Raw genomic sequence first — 18,157 nt, forward strand, 5'->3', positions numbered from 1 at the left:
ATAGATAGATTTTGCCAAAAACTGGAAAAATGTATTGCTTTTGTCTTCTTCCATGAAATCTTTTATTAACTTTTTTCCCACATTGTAGGCATATTACTGATGCAGTGCATTGCTACATTTGTGTTCTTATGAACATGATGTGATGTATCAGTTCTCTGAGGACTAGGAATTAATGAGCAGCAGTTTGGTATTAGTTTATAAAGGGCTGAATGTTAATTATGTTTCAGAATGCCTTATTGTTCGTTCACTGTAATGTCTAACTCAAATATAAGGGTAACTATAAGATAGCACAGAATGATCGAGCCATCTGTGCACAGGCTCTACAACAGCTCGCTATGCTTCTCAATCCATCTGTTTCCTTGAGAGTGTTCATGTTGAGTGTTCTTGTTCCAATCTTCAAAGGTGATGGCAATTCTTGTAATGTATGTTATTTATCACTGACTATTTTGCATGAAGTGGGAGGAGAAAATGCATTTTTATGTTGATCTGTGAAGATTTGAAAAATGAGAGCTTCAGTGATACAAAATTGTTGAGAGGGATAATGTAAGAAATCTGAATGCTGCAGCAGGTGCATTTCTTGGCCTTTCTCAACCGGATGTTGTAGCGGTGAGTTAAATTGTCCTATGTACACTGGAATATTGAAACCAGGTAAATCAATGTTGTCTGGATGTACTTTGTAAATAAAGTTTGATCTGCATTAAACTCTCTCCACAAAACTGCCATTTTTTGGATTTAATTCTTGATCCTTACTTGGTGACCATGGTTTGGGAAGTTGGTGAATATACAAAAATATAATCTAACCTATGAGATTGAAATGATAGCATATTGTAAGAACTTGATTTCCTGCAACTCACTTTGGAATTCATGACTGCATATCTTTTCACCAGTACTAGTTTGTGCACCTGATTCAATGGATAGGAACTTTTTAGGTCAGGACCCTTCTTCAGACTGACAGACTTATTTTTGTAAACTAGCATCTGCAGTTCCTTTGTGTCCACCTGATTCCTTGATTTGTTACTACTATACTACCTTGAAAGGGCGATATTGATTGATGGTACTTCAACAGTGATGAAATCTTTTGAAACCAGGTGCTTCCTCTTTATAATGCACCAGTATTTGTTACCAAAGATGAACTCCCTACTTTCAATGTGTGTTCAAATGATGGACTGTTTCTAGATTCATCATATCTTGACTTGCTGCCCATAACTGACCAGAGCTTAAATGATAACGTGCTACACAGAGGCAAGTGCTTGTAAAGTGTAACTTTTTTTGTGGGCAGACCAAACTAAGGCCCTTGCAAGAAATGGCTGGAGAAACATTAGCCTATAACTCTCCAACTCTGCAAAACACAAAGACATTTAAAAACTATTACAAATCATTAACCAGAAATTGAAAAATTAATGACACAATCAATTTAACATTAATTCATTCAAATAAATAGAAATGTTTGCCCGTTTAGACTCGAAAGATTCAGCGTGGTAACTGGCCCTTCGGTCCTCCGAGTCCGTGCCGACCAGCAATCACCCCGTACACTAGCACTATCCAACAACGTTGAGATTATCTTCATTAGAAGGACTGCTAAATTTGAAGATGGTGACATGATGCCGTCTTCCCAAGTACAACGAGTAACTGAATATAAATGTAGGCTTTGTCAATGAAGCTTTCTTCCAGAAAAATGAATAATTTGTGGAGATAGAAACAGAATTAGATTTCATTTTGGTGATCTTTAATGCAAACCGATGTTCTGGAACTTTTGGATTTCTTTGCCCCACATTCGTGCTTATATTTGCTTACATTGCGCAGCGACCTGTGAACTAGTATTTTTGCTATGGATCTTGATGCCAGATCTTTCTGGGCAGGCTTCCACTTATTGTGTTAGTCACCCGTTGCTGATGATGCCAGAAAACACCTGCAATTAAACTCAATTTCCATAGAGCACTGTCCAAGACCCAACCACCTTACATTGCTAAACAATTACCTTCCTTCCAACATAAGATCATAATCAGAGGGTATGCCACACAGTCTGAAGTGCCTTCTGCTGATAAGGTGTTAAACCAGGTGAACATAAAAGATCAGATTATCTGGACACTCTGATGGGTGTTGCATTAAATGCAGTGATATTTTGAAAAGGAAACAGTGCTGGAGTAAATCAGCATGGTAGGCAGCATCTCTGGAGAACATGGATAGGTTATGTTTTGGTTTGAGACCCTTAATAAAATAATATTTTTTTCATATTATATTTTTATGGAAAGCAGCTACACTTCACAAATCCATCCTTGGCAATATGATTATTTGAGAGGTCCCAAGATCCCATTTGTGAATGAGGCTAATATTAAAAAGCAACTTTTTTGAAAAATAAATTAATTTGTTGCAAATACATTGAGATTCTTTGTAGAGAATGCCACTGGATTCTTTGCTGAAGATTGCACAATGTTCAATTGCATTCACAATGCAACATCTCAGCAAATAAAGCAGTCCATTCAATACATACCTGCCTTTATTAGAAATAATATAGCATTCCAACATGGGCTGGCAAATGGTAATTAACATTCTTGTCAGCAGTGCCAGCCAATGTCCAGCAAAGCTGAGAGTCCTGCAGCACATGAACAGGCCCAGACTGCCCATCAAGCACATGTATCCATTTACATCAAGTATCCATTTACTCTAATTGTATTCTCCCCATGTTAAAGAATCTAATTGGCTATCCTTGATATTCAACAGCATTAGTGTGGCTGACTCCCTCTCTCAATATCCTTGTATTCATTATTGAGTAGAAGCTCAACCACATGGTCAGTGAGTCACTCATTTTGTGCTACCAAAATGTTGTTTTTGGTCACGTTCAGGATTCAGGATATCTTTATTTGTCATCCAAAAAACAAGTATATTTAAATTTAAATTGCACTATATTTGATCCCTTGAGAGGATGTGTGTATATGAGTGTGTGAACTTATCTTTGCATCCTGTCTTTTCCATTAATTTTGAAAATGTGTCTAACAATGAAGACGTTTGCTTCAAATCGTGACCATTCTTAATGATGCACCACAATTCTACAACTTTATTATGCCCCGTCTTTTATTTTCCTTCTGCACTTGTATTATTCGATTTCATTTTGATCTTTAATAACACGATAAAGAATATAATTATCTATTCTTGATCTTCAATAACATTGGTGCGGCCGAGTCCCTCGCTCTCAATATCCTCATATTCACCATTGAGTACCATGTCAATATTGACATTACAGGAGTTTCCTTTGGCACTGGCCCGTTTCTTGACATCCCAAAGTCTTCCCACCATTTACAAATCATATATCTGGAATGCTGCCACCATGTTGGAAAAGGGCTTCAGGAAAAAGCAACATTACCTGCATGTTCTCCATGTTGTGCAACATACTGACCTGGGAAAAACGATGCATGAGGGTTGCTTCAAAATTCTGGAAGACCTTCCCCAACTGAATTCGAGGAGTACCTTCATCAGAAACACTACAGCAGGTCAAAACCAGGCATGGCATTACAGCTTGGCAATTTGGTCTGTGCTGTTAATGTTGGTCATTCTTGCAAGGCTCTGATCCTGAATTTTTTTTTTTTAACTGAGAGGTATTGATGCTGATCTGGTTTTTATATTTAAAGAAATTATATATGTGTGGAGCACCATCATTCCTCCAGTTGATTTCCGCATAGACGTTTTTGCAATTTGCATGTTAGAATTTTTATTGAAGCATTTCTCTGCCTATGTTTGCATTTTCAACACCGCGTGGTCAGTTAACAGCTCATTGTGCTTCCAAAGTGCAGTTTTTGTTTACGTGTATTTAAATTTTAATAGCATTATATCCAATCCTGTGTGGGTGAGAGAGAGCGGGAGAACTTTGCATCCTGCTTGCTCCACTAGTTTTGAAAATATGTTGTACAATTAAGACGTTTGCTTCAAATCGTGACTATTCTTTACGATGTATAACAATTCTACTACTTTGTCATGCCCGAAGTCTTTTATTTTCCTTCTGCACTTGTATTTTTTATTGAGGAATTTGAAGCTGTATTATTCTGCTTCTAACTTCGCACCAATGAAAGTAGAGGCTGAAAAATGTCATGATTTGCCCTAGCATTTATGTATCTGTTTTCCAGTTCTCATCATATTTTGACATTTCCCTTAATTTATAGTGCTTTTGTCATGTTTTTTTGCCTGATATTATGGAGTTTCTGCAATTGGAAAATATTTACTGTTAAAATTGATAGGTCTTTTGCATTTTAGGCACGCGTGCTAATAACAGAAGAAAACCTCATGACAACCATAATTCAAACTTTCATGGATCACCTGATGAGACAGCGAGATTCTCATGGTAGATTTCAGTTTGAAAGATATACAGCCATACAGGCCCTCAAATTCAGGAGGGTACAAAGTCTCATTGGTGATTTGAAGTAAGTGTAAAAACATCACCCAAACAGTGCATATTTCAATAAAGATGTCTGCATGAGCATTTGATAAATCCTTCCATCCATCCCATAGATACATTTATTGTGGTTGTCTCGAATTTAACTAAGAAAAGACGTAAGAGCACCGTCTCCTCTCCCTCACCCCCTCCCCCCATACCCTACTCCCTCCTCCCCCTCCCTCCTCCCCCTCCCTCCTCCCCCTCCCTCCTCCCCCCTCCCTCCTCCCTCTTCCCCTCTCCCCCCCCTCCCTTGTCCTCCTCCCTCCCCCCCTCCCTCGTCCTCCCCCTCCCTCCACCTCCCCCCTCCCCCTCCTCCCTCTAATTACGATTTTCATTGCAATGAAATAGAGGTATCTTTGTTTTGAAAAACTCCTTCACTTTCCATTTTCAAATGTGGTGCTCTTTTCTTAGGTACGTATTGGTTAGCAAACCAACCGAGTGGACCGACAAACTAAGAGAGAAGTTTCTGGAAGGTTTTCAAGTCTTCTTGCAGCTTTTAAAGCGAATGCAGGTTGGTTTAAAATTGTTATGTCCTATTAGAAGGGTATGCACCCGCTGGGTGCAAATCTCTGCAGCGGGCGGTCCTGCGGGCGAGGCAACCCCCATTGGGTGGAAACCTCTCCTACGGGCCAGGCAACCCTCCCCAACTGACGATCTGTCGACCTGTTGTCCCCCAGGGCCGTGGGCGGGCGAGGGGGGACAGGGAAGGGGAGAGGAATCCACTCACTTGGCCCCGTGCAGCCAGTGCTGCGGGCAGAGCGAGCCGTGGATCCAAAACATCTGCAGTTTGGCAGCGAACAATGGCGACGGCCATCTTGTTTAACCCTCTGCCGCCGTGCTGCACCACGGGAGGAAGGTCAGGCACGGGGCACACCGGGACGGGTGCCAGTCCTCCCTCTGGTCTTCCCGAAGGGGGGGGGGGGGAAGCGCATTTATTAAAGTTTATTAAGTTAATTGTTTTTAAAAAGTAACAAAACTTGATTTATTGAGACAGCCGGGGAATGGTGGGTAGGGTGGGCCTAAAATTGTCGTGCAATTGTGTACCGTTTTGGCTGTGTTTCCAGACCAAATATCAAATATATCCATATACCCACAAACAAGATGAGAGTTTTAGTAATAGATAAAAATGGCAAATAATGGACCTCGATGTGGAATTGCAAAATGTTTGCATGAGAGTAAATGCCAAGTATGTGTAGATGAAAAGCAGATGGTCAGTGGTCGTGGAGCTTGTCATTCTGCATGGAAAAAAACTTCAATTTACACAATGCCCATCATAACAATATGCATTGCGCAGGATTTTGTAACCACTTAAATACTTTTCCGTGCCAGGAAATGACAAGTTCCCACAAAGACCAGGTATTGTTTTTAGTTAAACAAACAAAAACGCAGTTGTAGAAAGGCAGCCAGGGAAGCCTTCAAATTCAGGTTCTAGCATCTGCAGTTTCACTTGTTTCCAATCTTTTTCACCTGCAGTAAAACAGTTCTAACAATGTAGCACCCACATAATGCGGCACTGAATATCTGTTAAGATTTTATACTTAATACTCTGGAATGGCACATGGATTCATTCTGTGAAAAATGAATTCCATTGTTTATATCAAATGCCGTTTTGTTTAGAAAAATGCACCTGGAATTTTTTTTTGCAACTTTCTCCTCTGTTTCAATTTAAAACCATGGCCTTTGACATTTTTTTATGGTCAAGTGTTAGAATTTAAGCAGTGATAATTTAAACACAAAATTATCTGCAATGTTAAAGGGCTTTTAATTTTGACATGTCCTTTTGTAGTTCGATATGCTGCAAACTCTAGCAAATTGTCAGATTGTCAATGCATTTCTTGGTGAGTTGCTACAGTTCATCATATAGCTGAAGCGGTCAGCTGCATCTTGTATGGTGCCAAGCTCCTTGACTGCTGCTGAAGCTCTACTCATCCAGGCATCTGAAGAGTGTACCACCGCCTCCTGACTGGAGCCATGTAGATGGGCCTTGGGGATTTAAGAGGCGAGTTATTAGCTGCAGGATTCCAAGCCTCTGACCAAGCTTTGTAGTCCCATTGTGTATGGCTACTCCAGTTTGGTTTCTAGGAAAAAAAAACTGCAGCTGGTTTAAATTGAAGGTAGACACAAAATGCTGGAGTAACTCAGCGGGTCAGGCTGCATTACTGGAGAGAAATGGGTGACGTTTTGGGTAGAGACCAGTTTGATTTCTGGTCAATGATAAATCCTGGAATTTTGATAGTGGTGGATTCAGTAATGGCAATGCCATTGAATGTCGGGGAGTGATAGCTGAATTCCCTTGCTAGTTATCATTGACTGGTACTTGTGTGGAGTGAATCTTACTTGTCACCAATCAGCCCAGGAGTGGACATTGGACTGCTTCATTGTTCAAAGAGTCATGAATGATGCTCCACATTGTACTAACATTCCTACTTCTGAACTTATGTTTGAAGGAATGGCATATATGAAGCAACTAAATATGATTGGGTGTAGTACACTACCCTGAGAAACTCCTGTAGAGATCTCCTGTGGCTGAGATAAAGGGCATCCAACCACCACAACCATCTTCCTTGATGATCAGTATGATTCAAACCAGCAAAGGCCTTTATCCCGATTCCCATTAAATAATTTTCCCATTTAGTCAAGGCTCCTTAATGCCATACTCTCGCAAGTGCTGCCTTTATATCAACTTGCACTTGCTCTAACTTTGCCTCTGGCGTTCAATTCCTTTGTTCATGTTTGGTCCATGGCTGTAATGTCAGAATCTGAGGTGGAATCCCAACTAAGCTTCTGTGAGCAGATTCTTCCGTCGCTTTGCTGCTGATTGAGAGTAGAATTGTGGGGTGGTAATTGGCCCGGTTGGGTTTATCCTACTTGTGGATGGGACATACCTTGTAATTATCTACATATTTCAGATGTTGCAGCTGTGTTGAAGAGGCTTGGCAAATACTGGAGCATAAGCCTTGAGTAGTATTGTTGGAATGTTGTAAGGACCCATGGCCATTGCAGTATCCAAAGCCTTTAGCCATTTCTTGATATTACTGGGAGTGAATTGAATTGGCTGAAGACACGCATGTCGCCCTGCTGGGGACAGGAGGCCAATTCTATTGGAAGAATGAGAGAATGGTTCATAAATGTAATATATTTTCAAGCTTCACTCAACACCTGCGCTCAATCTGCGTTAACCAATCTGATCTCCCAGTGGCCGAGCACTTCAACTCCCCCTCCCGTTCCAAGTCTGACCTTTCTGTCATGGGCCTCCTGCAGTGCCATAGTGAGTCCCAATGGAAATTGGAGGAACAGCACCTCATATTTTGCCTGGGCAGCTTGCAGCCCAGTGGTATGAACATTGACTTCTCCAACTTTAGATTGTTCCTCTGTCCCTCTCTTCCCCTCCCCCTTCCCAGATATCCCACTGTCTTCCTGTCTCCACCTATATTCTTCCTTTGTCCCACCCCCCTGACATCAGTCTGAAGAAGGGTCTCGACCCGAAACGTCGCCCATTCCTTCCCTCCTGAGATGCTGCCTGACCTGCTGAGTTACACCAGCTTTTTGTGAATAAATACCTTCGATTTGTACCAGCATCTGCAGTTATTTTCTTATATTTTCAAGCTTAAACTTATGGACAAAACTGTAGTCAAGAAATATTTCAATAGTTGGTGACTTGTTACCCAGAAGTGCATTTGATGGTTTTGTTTAATTTGTTGAGTGTTGTAGTGAAGAAGAGTGTTATGAATATTTGCACTGCCTCAAGTTAAAGATTCTGAAATCTAACAACACGGGGTGTCATTGTTCTTGTATACTATTATTTTCATATGGCGGAATTTGGTTGTGGATGTCTTTAGCGAGCAGAAATATGCTGAGGGTTAACATTTTCTTGATAAAAGCAGATGACCAGATGAGTTTTATAGACAATAGACAATAGGTGCAGGAGTAGGCCATTCAGCCCTACGAGCCAGCACCGCCATTCAATGCGATCATGGCTGATCACTCTCAATCAGTACCCCGTTCCTGCCTTCTCCCCATACTCCCTCACTCCGCTATCCTTAAGAGCTCTATCCAGCTCTTTCTTGAAAGCATCCAAGGAACTGGCCTCCACTGCCTTCTGAGGCAGAGAATTCCACACCTTCACCACTCTCTGACTGAAAAAGTTCTTCCTCATCTCCGTTCTAAATGGTCTACCCCTTATTCTTAAACTGTGGCCCCTTGTTCTGGATTCACCCAACATTGGGAACATGTTTCCTGCCTCTAATGTGTCAATCCCCTAATTATCTTATATGTTTCAATAAGATCCCCCTCATCCTTCTAAATTCCAGTGTATACAAGCCTAATTGCTCCAGGCTTTCAACATACGACAGTCCCGCCATTCCGGGAATTAACCTAGTGAACCTACGCTGCACGCCCTCAATAGCAAGAATATCCTTCCTCAAATTTGGAGACCAAAACTGCATACAGTACTCCAGGTGCAGTCTCACTAGGGCCCTATACAACTGCAGAAGGACCTCTTTGCTCCTCTACTCAACTCCTCTTGTTATGAAGGCCAACATTCCATTGGCTTTCTTCACTGCCTGCTGTACCTGCATGCTTCCTTTCAGTGACTGATGCACTAGGACACCCAGATCTCGTTGAACATCCCCTCTTCCTAACTTGACACCATTCAGATAATAATCTGTCTTTCTATTCTTACTTGCAAAGTGAATAACCTCACACTTATCTACATTAAACTGCATCTGCCATGTATCCGCCCACTCACACAACCTGTCCAAGTCACCCTGCAGCCTTATTGCATCTTCCTCACAATTCACACTACCCCCCAGCTTAGTATCATCTGCAAATTTGCTAATGGTACTTTTAATCCCTTCATCTAAGTCATTAATGTATATCGTAAATAGCTGGGGTCCCAGCACCGAACCTTGCGGTACCCCACTGGTCACTGCCTGCCATTCCGAAAGGGACCCATTTATCCCCACTCTTTGCTTTCTGTCTGTCAACCAATTTTCTATCCATGTCAGTACCCTACCCCCAATACCATGTGCTCGAATTTTGCCCATTAATCTCCTATGTGGGACCTTGTCAAAGGCTTTCTGAAAGTCGAGGTACACCACATCCACTGACTCTCCCCTGTCAATTTTCCTAGTTACATCCTCAAAAAATTCCAGTAGATTTGTCAAGCATGATTTCCCCTTCGTAAATCCATGCTGACTCGGAATGATCCTGTTACTGCTATCCAAATGCTCAGCAATTTCGTCTTTTATAATTGACTCCAGCATCTTCCCCCCCACTGATGTCAGACTAACTGGTCTATAATTACCCGTTTTCTCTCTCCCTCCTTTCTTAAAAAGTGGGAAAACATTTGCTATCCTCCAATCCACAGGAACTGATCCTGAATCTATAGAACATTGAAAAATGATCTCCAATGCTTCCACTATTTGTAGAGCCACCTCCTTAAGTACCCTGGGATGCAGACCATCAGGCCCTGGGGATTTATCAGCCTTCAGTCCCATCAGTCTACCCAAAACCATTTCCTGCCTAATGTGGATTTCCTTTAGTTCCTCCATCACCCTAGGTTCTCCAGCCCCTAGAACATTTGGGAGATTGTGTGTATCTTCCTCAGTGAAGACAGATCCAAGGTAACGGTTTAACTCGTATGCCATTTCTTTGTTCCCCATAATAAATTATTGTTCCTCATAATAAATTCTGTCTTCAAGGGACCCACATTTGCCTTCACTATTTTTTTCCTCTTCACGTACCTAAAAAAACTTTTGCTATCCTCCTTTATATTATTGGCTAGTTTACCCTCGTACCTCATCTTTTCTCCCCGTATTGCCTTTTTAGTTAACTTTTGTTGCTCTTTAAAATAGTCCCAATCCTCTGTCTTCCCACTCTTCTTTGCTATGTTATACTTCCTCTCCTTTATTTTTATGCTGTCCTTGACTTGCCTTGTCAGCCACAGGTGTCTCTTACTTCCCTTAGAGTCTTTCCGCCTCTTTGGGATAAATTGATCCTGCAACCTCTGCATTATTCCCAGGAATACCTGCCATTGCTGTTCTACCGTCTTCCCTGCTAGGGCCTCCTTCCAGTCAATTTTGGCCAGCTCCTGCCTCATGCCTCTGTAATCCCCTTTGCTATACTGTAATACTGACACTTCCGATTTTCCCTTCTGCCTTTCCATTTGCAGAGTAAAACTTATCATGTTGTGATCACTGCCTCCTAATGGCTCTTTTACCTCTAGTCCCCTTATCAGATCAGGATCATTACACAACACTAAATCCAGAATTGCCTTCTCCCTGGTAGGCTCCAGTACAAGCTGTTCTAAGAATCCATCTCGAAGGCACTCTACAAACTCTCTTTCCTGGGGTCCATTTCCAACCTGATTTTCCCAGTCTACCTGCATGTTGAAATCTCCCATAACCACAGTAGCATTACATTTGTGACACGCCAATTTTATCTCCTGATTCAACTTGCACCCTATGTCGAGGCTACTGTTTGGGGGCCTATAGATAACTCCCATTAGGGTCTTTTTATCCTTACAATTCCTCATTTCTATCCATACTGATTCAACATCTCCTGATTCTATGTCACCCCTTGCAAGGGAATGAATATCAATCCTTACCAGCAGAGCAACCCCACCCCCTCTGCCCACCTGTCTGTCTTTTCTATACATTGTGTACCCCTGAATATTCAGTTCCCAGCCCTGGTCCTCTTGTAGCCATGTCTCAGTGATCCCTACAACATCATACTTGCCCATGACTAACTGAGCCTCAAGCTCATCCACTTTATTTTTTATACTACGCACATTTAAGTACAACACTTTAACTTCTGTATTTACCTCCCCTCTCACATCGGCCACAAATGGCCCTGCCCTTAATCTCTTTTCCCCTCTAGAACTTCTGTTCCCATTCTTCCGAGAGTCTTCTGCAATATCTCCTGTATTCCCTTTAACCTCATCTTCATATTCACAATTTGTTAACCCCTCCCCCCCACTACTTAGTTTAAAGCCACAGGTGTCGCACTAGCAAACCTGCCTGCCAGAATGTTTGTCCCCCTGCTGTTAAGATGTAACCCGTCCCTTTTGTACAAGTCACCCCTAGCCCAGAAGAGATCCCAGTGGTCCAGAAATCTAAATCCCTGCTCTCTGCACCAGCCCCTCAGCCATAAATTCATACCCTCTATCTCTCTGTTCCTGGCCTCACCAGCACGAGGTACCGATAGCAGTCCAGAGATAACCACCTTCGACGTCCTACTTCTCAGTCTTTTTCCTAACTCTCTAAACTCCCGCTGTAGCACCTCCTTCCTCTTCCGCCCGACGTCATTCGTGCCCACGTGCACAACGACTTCAGGTTGATCGCCTTCCCTCACTAGGATTTTCTGAAGCCAGTCAGTGATGTGCTGAACCCTGGCACCAGGGAGGCAACAGACCATCCTCAAGTCCCTCCTGCTGCCACAGAATCTTCTGTCCGTCCCTCGGACGATGGAGTCACCCACCACTACGGCTCTTCCTGACTTCGGTCTCCCCTGTCGAGTATCCTTGCCAACATGTCCGCCACTCGGACTGTTTCATGAAAGTTTGATGTGCATGGCAAATTATTTTTTTTTACTATGTATTTATAGCAGTAAAAAATAGAAAGCTTATTTTTTATGTTTCAGATTCTGAGGAAAGGCTCCATTTACTTAATAATTGAATTTTTAATTTTAACCCTGTTTGATGTTTCTCAAATTTTTCACTCAAATATGTAGAGTCATCAAGTTGTAGTGATACTGTGTGGAAACAGGCCCTTCAGCCCAACTCGCCCACATCGGCCAACAATGTCCCAGCTGTACTTGTCCTACTTGCCTGCGCTTGGTCCATATCCCTCCAAACCTGTCCTATCCATGTACCTGTCTAACTGTTTCTTAAACGATGGGAGTCTCAGCCTCAACTACCTCCTCTCACAGCTTGTTCCATACACCCACCACCCTTTGTGTGAAAAAGTTACCTCTCGGATTCCTATGAAATCTTTTCCCCTTCACCTTGAACCTATGTCCTCCGGTCCCCGATTCCCTTACTCTAGACAAAAGACTGTGCATCTACCCGATCTATTCCTCTCATTATTTTGTATACCTCCATAAGATCTCCCCACATCCTCCTGCGCTCCATGCAATAGAGACCCAGCCTACTCAACCTCTCCCTATAACTCACACCCTTTAGTCCTGGCAAAATCCTCGTAAATCTTTCCTGAACCCTTTCAAGCTTGACAATCAATATCTTTCCTATAACATGGTGCCCAGATCTGAACACAATATTCAAAATGCAGTCTCACCAACATCTTACACAGCCTCAACATGACTTCTTTACTCAATACTCTGACTGACGAAGGCCAAAATGCCAAAGGCCTTTTTGACCACCTTATCTACCTGCGACTTGACCTTCAAGGAACCATGCATTTGTACTCCTAGATCCCTCTGCTCTACAACACTACCCAGAGGCCTACCATTTACTGAGTAAGCCTGCCCTTGTTCGACGTCCCAAAATGCAACACCTCACATTTCTCTGTATTAAATTCCATCAACCATTCCTCCGCCCACCTGGCCAATCGATCCAGATCCTGCTGCAATCGTTCACAACCATCTACACTATCTGCAAAACCACTAACTTTTGTGTCATCAGCAAATTTATTCATCTTGCCCTGTATGTTCTCATCCAAATCATTGATGTAGATGACAAACAGTAACGGGCCCAGCACTGATCCCTGAGGCACACCACTAGTCACATGCCTCCAGTCTGAGAAGCAAACTTCCACCATCACTCTCTGCTTTCTTCCATGGAGCCAGTTTACTATCTATTCGGCTATCCTTAGATCCCATGCGATCTAACCTTCCAGAGCAGCCTACCATGCGGAACTTTGTCGAATGCCTTACTGACGTCCATGTACACAACATCTGCAGCTCTGCCCTCATCAACCTTTTTGGCCACGTTTTCAAAAAAATCGATCAGATTTGTGAGACATGACCTCCCATGTACAAAGCCATGCTGACTGTCCCTATTCAGCTCTTGCCCATCCAAATGCCTGTATATCCTATCCCTCAGAATACTCTCCAGTACCTTACCAACTACAGATATTAAACTCACCGGCTTATTGTTCCCAGCATTTTCCCTGCAGCCCTTCTTGAAAAGAGGCACAACATTTGCCACCCTCCAGTCTTCCGGCACCTCTCCTGTATTTAAGGCGACTAGTAAATTTCAACCAGGGCTTCCGCAATTTCCTCTCTAGTTTCCCTCGATGTCCTCGGATATATCTGATCAGGCCCTGGAGCTTTGTCTACCTTCAAACACGATAGTACCTTCAGTACTTCGACGGTAACCCTGACTGCTCTCAAGACACTTCCAGTGACCTCCAAATTCCTTCGTCCTACTGTCTTTCTCCTCGGTAAATACAGAGGAGAAATACTCATTTAGGACCTTGCCCATCTCCTGTGGCTCCACACAAAGGTGACTGCTTTGATTCCTGATAGGTCCCACTCTCTCTAGTTACCCTTTTCCCCCTTATGTATTTATAAAATCTTTTGGGATTATCCTTAATGCTACCTGCCAGAGCGATCTCCTGGCCCCTTTTTGCCTTTCTGATTTCCGTTTTTTAGTTTACTCCTTAGTTCCCGAAACTCCTTCATGGATGCACTTGATCCCAGCTGCCTCTACCTGTCCCGTGCATCCTTCTTGTTTTTGAATAACATCTCAATTTCCCTCATCAGCCAAGCTTCCTTACGTTTGCCTGCTTTGCCCTTCACTCTAACGGGGACATACACATCCTGTGCTTTCTTCAGTACACTTTTAAAAACATCCCATTTGGCCGATGTTCCTTTCCTCTCAAATAACTTGCTCCAGCCAACTTGAGCGAGACCTTCTCTCACACCCTCAAAGTTGGCTTTACCCCAGTTGAGCATTTTAACACGTGGACCCTCTCTGTCCCTATCCATAACTATCTTCAACCTAATTGAGCTGTGGCCACTGGTCCCACAAGGCTCCTCCACACACTCTTCATTAACTTGCCCTTCAAAATTTCCCAATACTAAATCCAGTGTTGCCTTCTCACGTGTGGGGGGCTCCACATTCTGCTTAAGAAAACTCCTGAACACTTTTGAGGAATTGCACCCCATCTAAACCCTTCCTGCTATGATTTTCCCAGTATATATTGGGAAAGTTTATACCTTATTTGACCTGCAGCTGTCTGCAATCTCTCAGCACATTTGTTCTTTTAATTCCCGCTGACTATGCGGGGGTCTGTAATACACCCCCAACAAGGTGATCATCTCTTTCTTGTTCCTCAGCTTCACCCATATAGCCTCACTAGACAAACCGTCTGTAATGTCACCTGTGAACACAGCCGTGACATCCCCCTTAACCAACAATGCAACCCTCTCTCCCCTTCTCTTTTTCCCCTCACCCCTGTCTCTCCTGAAGCTCCTGTACCCTGGAACATTGAGCTGCCAGTCCTGGCCATCCCTTAACCAGGTTTCAGTCATGGCTACAACATCCCAGTCGCTCGTACCTATCCATGCCCTAAGCTCATCTGCCTTATCCATCAGGCCCTTTGCATGAAAAAACGTGCAGTTTAAACCATCTGTCCTTTCTTGCTCTCCACCTTTCAGCTGCCTATTCTGTTCATTAACCTTTCCCACAGCACCCTCCATACCAACTTCTAGCCTCTCACATGCCTCTGGGCTGCACGAGATCCCACCCCCCTGCCAATCTAGTCAAACACAGGCATGTGAAGTTTCCACGGATTTCCGCATTTTAAAAATCATTTTCCGCGCTTTTTGCAAGATTTCCGCTTTTTTCACTGCCAAAATCGCGTTTACCAACGGAGAAATCGGATCGGGGAAAAACAGAAAATAAACGATGTATAGACTTGGAATGAACACTAGAAGTTGCTAGGGGTTCCGTGAGAAATCCCCCGCTCCCTGGAAGTCTCCCAGAAAATGTGGCATCAGCCACATGTGGCAAGGCAGGGCAGCCAATCTTGACCTCATCGGGACCTCCACGGCCGATCGGTGGGTTGAATTTGCAACCTGCGGCCGGGGCTCTGGAACTCCAGCCCAGCTGGAGACAGCACATCTATCCCCATAGCCGACTGCCTTGGCCGGTTGGATAAACCAGCAAAGCTCTGGAACCAAGAGTGCCAGAAAATCAGGGGTGGAACTGTAGTGAGTAAATATTAAATTTAAGTGCAAGATTATATAACTAAATTATAAAATATATATAATATATAAGATATATAACACAGCAGAAAAGCCCATTACCACCTTTTTGGGCTGATTATCAATTAATGTGCAAATTTACTTAAATGTTATTAGTATACAGTGACATATTCACATTATTTTGTAATGTCCGTTTTTACTTCGAAATGCACTGAGGCTTGAAACTGGTAATTTTGTGTGTAACATTTTTTTTAATTCAATTTTTTGTATGCCTTGCACAAACGCTCGGCTCTTTTCCTCTTTTTTTTTTATCTCACTCACATGCCTGTAAACAGAATACATCTATGACTAATAATTCTGTTGTGATATTTAACCCGACTTGTTCATTTTAACATTTGCTCATCCTTTGCAGGGAATGGATCCAGTAACAAGACAAGTAGGTCAACACATAGAGATGGAACCCGAGTGGGAGGCAGCATTTACGTTGCAGATGAAGCTCACGCACATTATTTCAATGATGCAGGAATGGTGTGCCTCAGATGTAAATCTATTTTTATTCACTTTTTAGAATGAGAGCAGGACCTATATTGAGGCATAAATTAACTATTTAACTTTTGAAATATTCTTTATACAATAGAGTAAGTTGGTTGACTTGTTCAAACCAAAACTTGCTTTTATTTCTGAGGGGACAATTAAACTCTCAAGTTAAGTTATCACATTAATTTAGACATCCTTGTTTTTCATTAACCTAAATGATACAATTCAAATGTTGTGATAAACTACAAAATTATTATTCTGCAATTTTAACTCTGAAGCTACTTGTAAAGTTTAACATTGATTAATTTCTTACCTGCAATAAACACTTGAGAATTATAGCTGGTTCCAAGAGAACTAACAAATAAACTGCTTCAAACTGACTGTGACAACAAACCTTTTGTCCACCATTATCTACCTACATACTGATCAGTTTCCTCTTCTGTTTTCTTAAGGCTAGCGTTAGATCTATTGTCTAAATTAATTTCCCTTGTTTCAGTAAGCTTCAAATTTTACAAAGCTGATTCAGTGATTAAGGAAGGACTCTTCCACTGAAATGTTTCTTCTCCCGGAACAAAATTGTTATTCCTTTTGCATTCAGAAGTTTTGTAGGCTGCAGTTTTTTTGTTGTTGTTAGTAAATAAGCTCATTAATCTCTGTCCAAATATAGGAGCGGCTTCATCTGTGTAAGACGCAGTTTGTAACTATTGTTAATATCATCATTGCTAAATTCCATCTTGGAATTTTTAGGCTGCAGGTTCACAACTATTCATCAGCCATTTGATAACTCCTCTGCTTAATCACTCCTGAGGTTAAATTTTGATTAGATTTTTCTATTGATAAATTCCTCTTATTGTTTCTGCTTGGGAGCATTATTTATTGTACAAATGAAACTAAAATATCATGATTTGTTTTACGTTCTGTCTGTGATCTTTGTTCTACTAGATCGTAATTTCTACTTTCTTTCCTCCAGGAAAGGGTCCTTATTGAAGCATACAGGAAGTGTTTGATTGTTTTATTACAATGCCAAAATGGGCCTAGTGATGGTGAACAGCCTATCACATTGAACATGTGTGGGCATTCTTTGGATAGTGTACAGTATCGTGTGTCTCAACATCAAGTCAGCATCCATTTGCCAGTTTCACGTTTGTTTTCAGGTAACTATGCATATTCTGGAAATCTGGAAAGTTGTGGAAATATTCACCATGTCAGGCAGCATCTGTGGGAAAGCTGTTACTGTTTCAGATTGATGTCCTTTAAAGCCTAACCTACTTGAAGAAGATAGGATTAGGGCGAGACCTTAATTGTTTTGACAGCATTTAATCAAAAGATTGATGATAAAAGCAATTCAAAAACTAAGACCATCATTATCCTTGGATGCATCCTTTCTCTTTTGCTGAACACACAGTGGAAGAATGGTCTCGGAAGTCCTCAGTTGTTGATTCTGGACACCATGAAGTTTCATAACATCTGGTAAAACATGTTACAGGCTAAATTTCTGCTGATTGCAATTTACCCCCATCCTTGCTTTTGGTGATCTTTTGTTTTGAAAGTCTTGAAATTGCTAAATTGTTAATTTTTTTTCTTATGCCACTTGTGGATTAACTTTGAGATCTTAGATTTGAAAGTCTTTGAATACTGTTGTGATTGCTTAAAAGTTAAACAAGGATAATATTAGTAGTAATTGAATAGCAAAAAGTTGTTTGTGACTTTAGCTGAAGTGTCACTTAATGTAAAGATTCTTCGAACGTTATCAATCATATGTGTCTGTTTCTCCACAGATGCTAGCTGATCTGTATCTCTGCTTTATTTTTATTTCTGATTTTGATCTGAAGTATTTTTTTCTCTTAGTCATGTGAATGGAGTGTTTGCCATTGTATCTGGAGGAAGGAATATATTTTTATGCTACTGCTGTGCCCGCGACTATGGGAGCTGTCTGTATGGAGTTTGTATGTTCTTCCCGTGACCGCGTGGGTTTTCACTGGGTGCTTCGGTTTCCTCCCACACTCCAAAGACGTACAGCTTAGT

At 41.9% G+C, this 18,157-nt stretch overlaps 1 protein-coding gene across 3 annotated transcripts in view; it reads left to right on the plus strand.

Moving 5' to 3' along the window:
• ubr2 (ubiquitin protein ligase E3 component n-recognin 2) overlaps window positions 1-18,157 on the plus strand; it is a 109,473-nt gene that overhangs the window by 27,428 nt on the left and 63,888 nt on the right. For all 3 annotated transcript variants that reach the window (XM_078404964.1, XM_078404963.1, XM_078404965.1), the window contains exons 12-15: window positions 4,246-4,412; window positions 4,838-4,937; window positions 16,008-16,136; window positions 17,103-17,286. In XM_078404964.1, the coding sequence (XP_078261090.1) occupies window positions 4,246-4,412; window positions 4,838-4,937; window positions 16,008-16,136; window positions 17,103-17,286 (580 nt within the window). The remainder of the gene's footprint in view (window positions 1-4,245; window positions 4,413-4,837; window positions 4,938-16,007; window positions 16,137-17,102; window positions 17,287-18,157) is intronic.

This window comes from Rhinoraja longicauda, chromosome 9 (genome assembly GCF_053455715.1).
Source record: "Rhinoraja longicauda isolate Sanriku21f chromosome 9, sRhiLon1.1, whole genome shotgun sequence".
Lineage (NCBI taxonomy): Eukaryota > Metazoa > Chordata > Chondrichthyes > Rajiformes > Arhynchobatidae > Rhinoraja > Rhinoraja longicauda.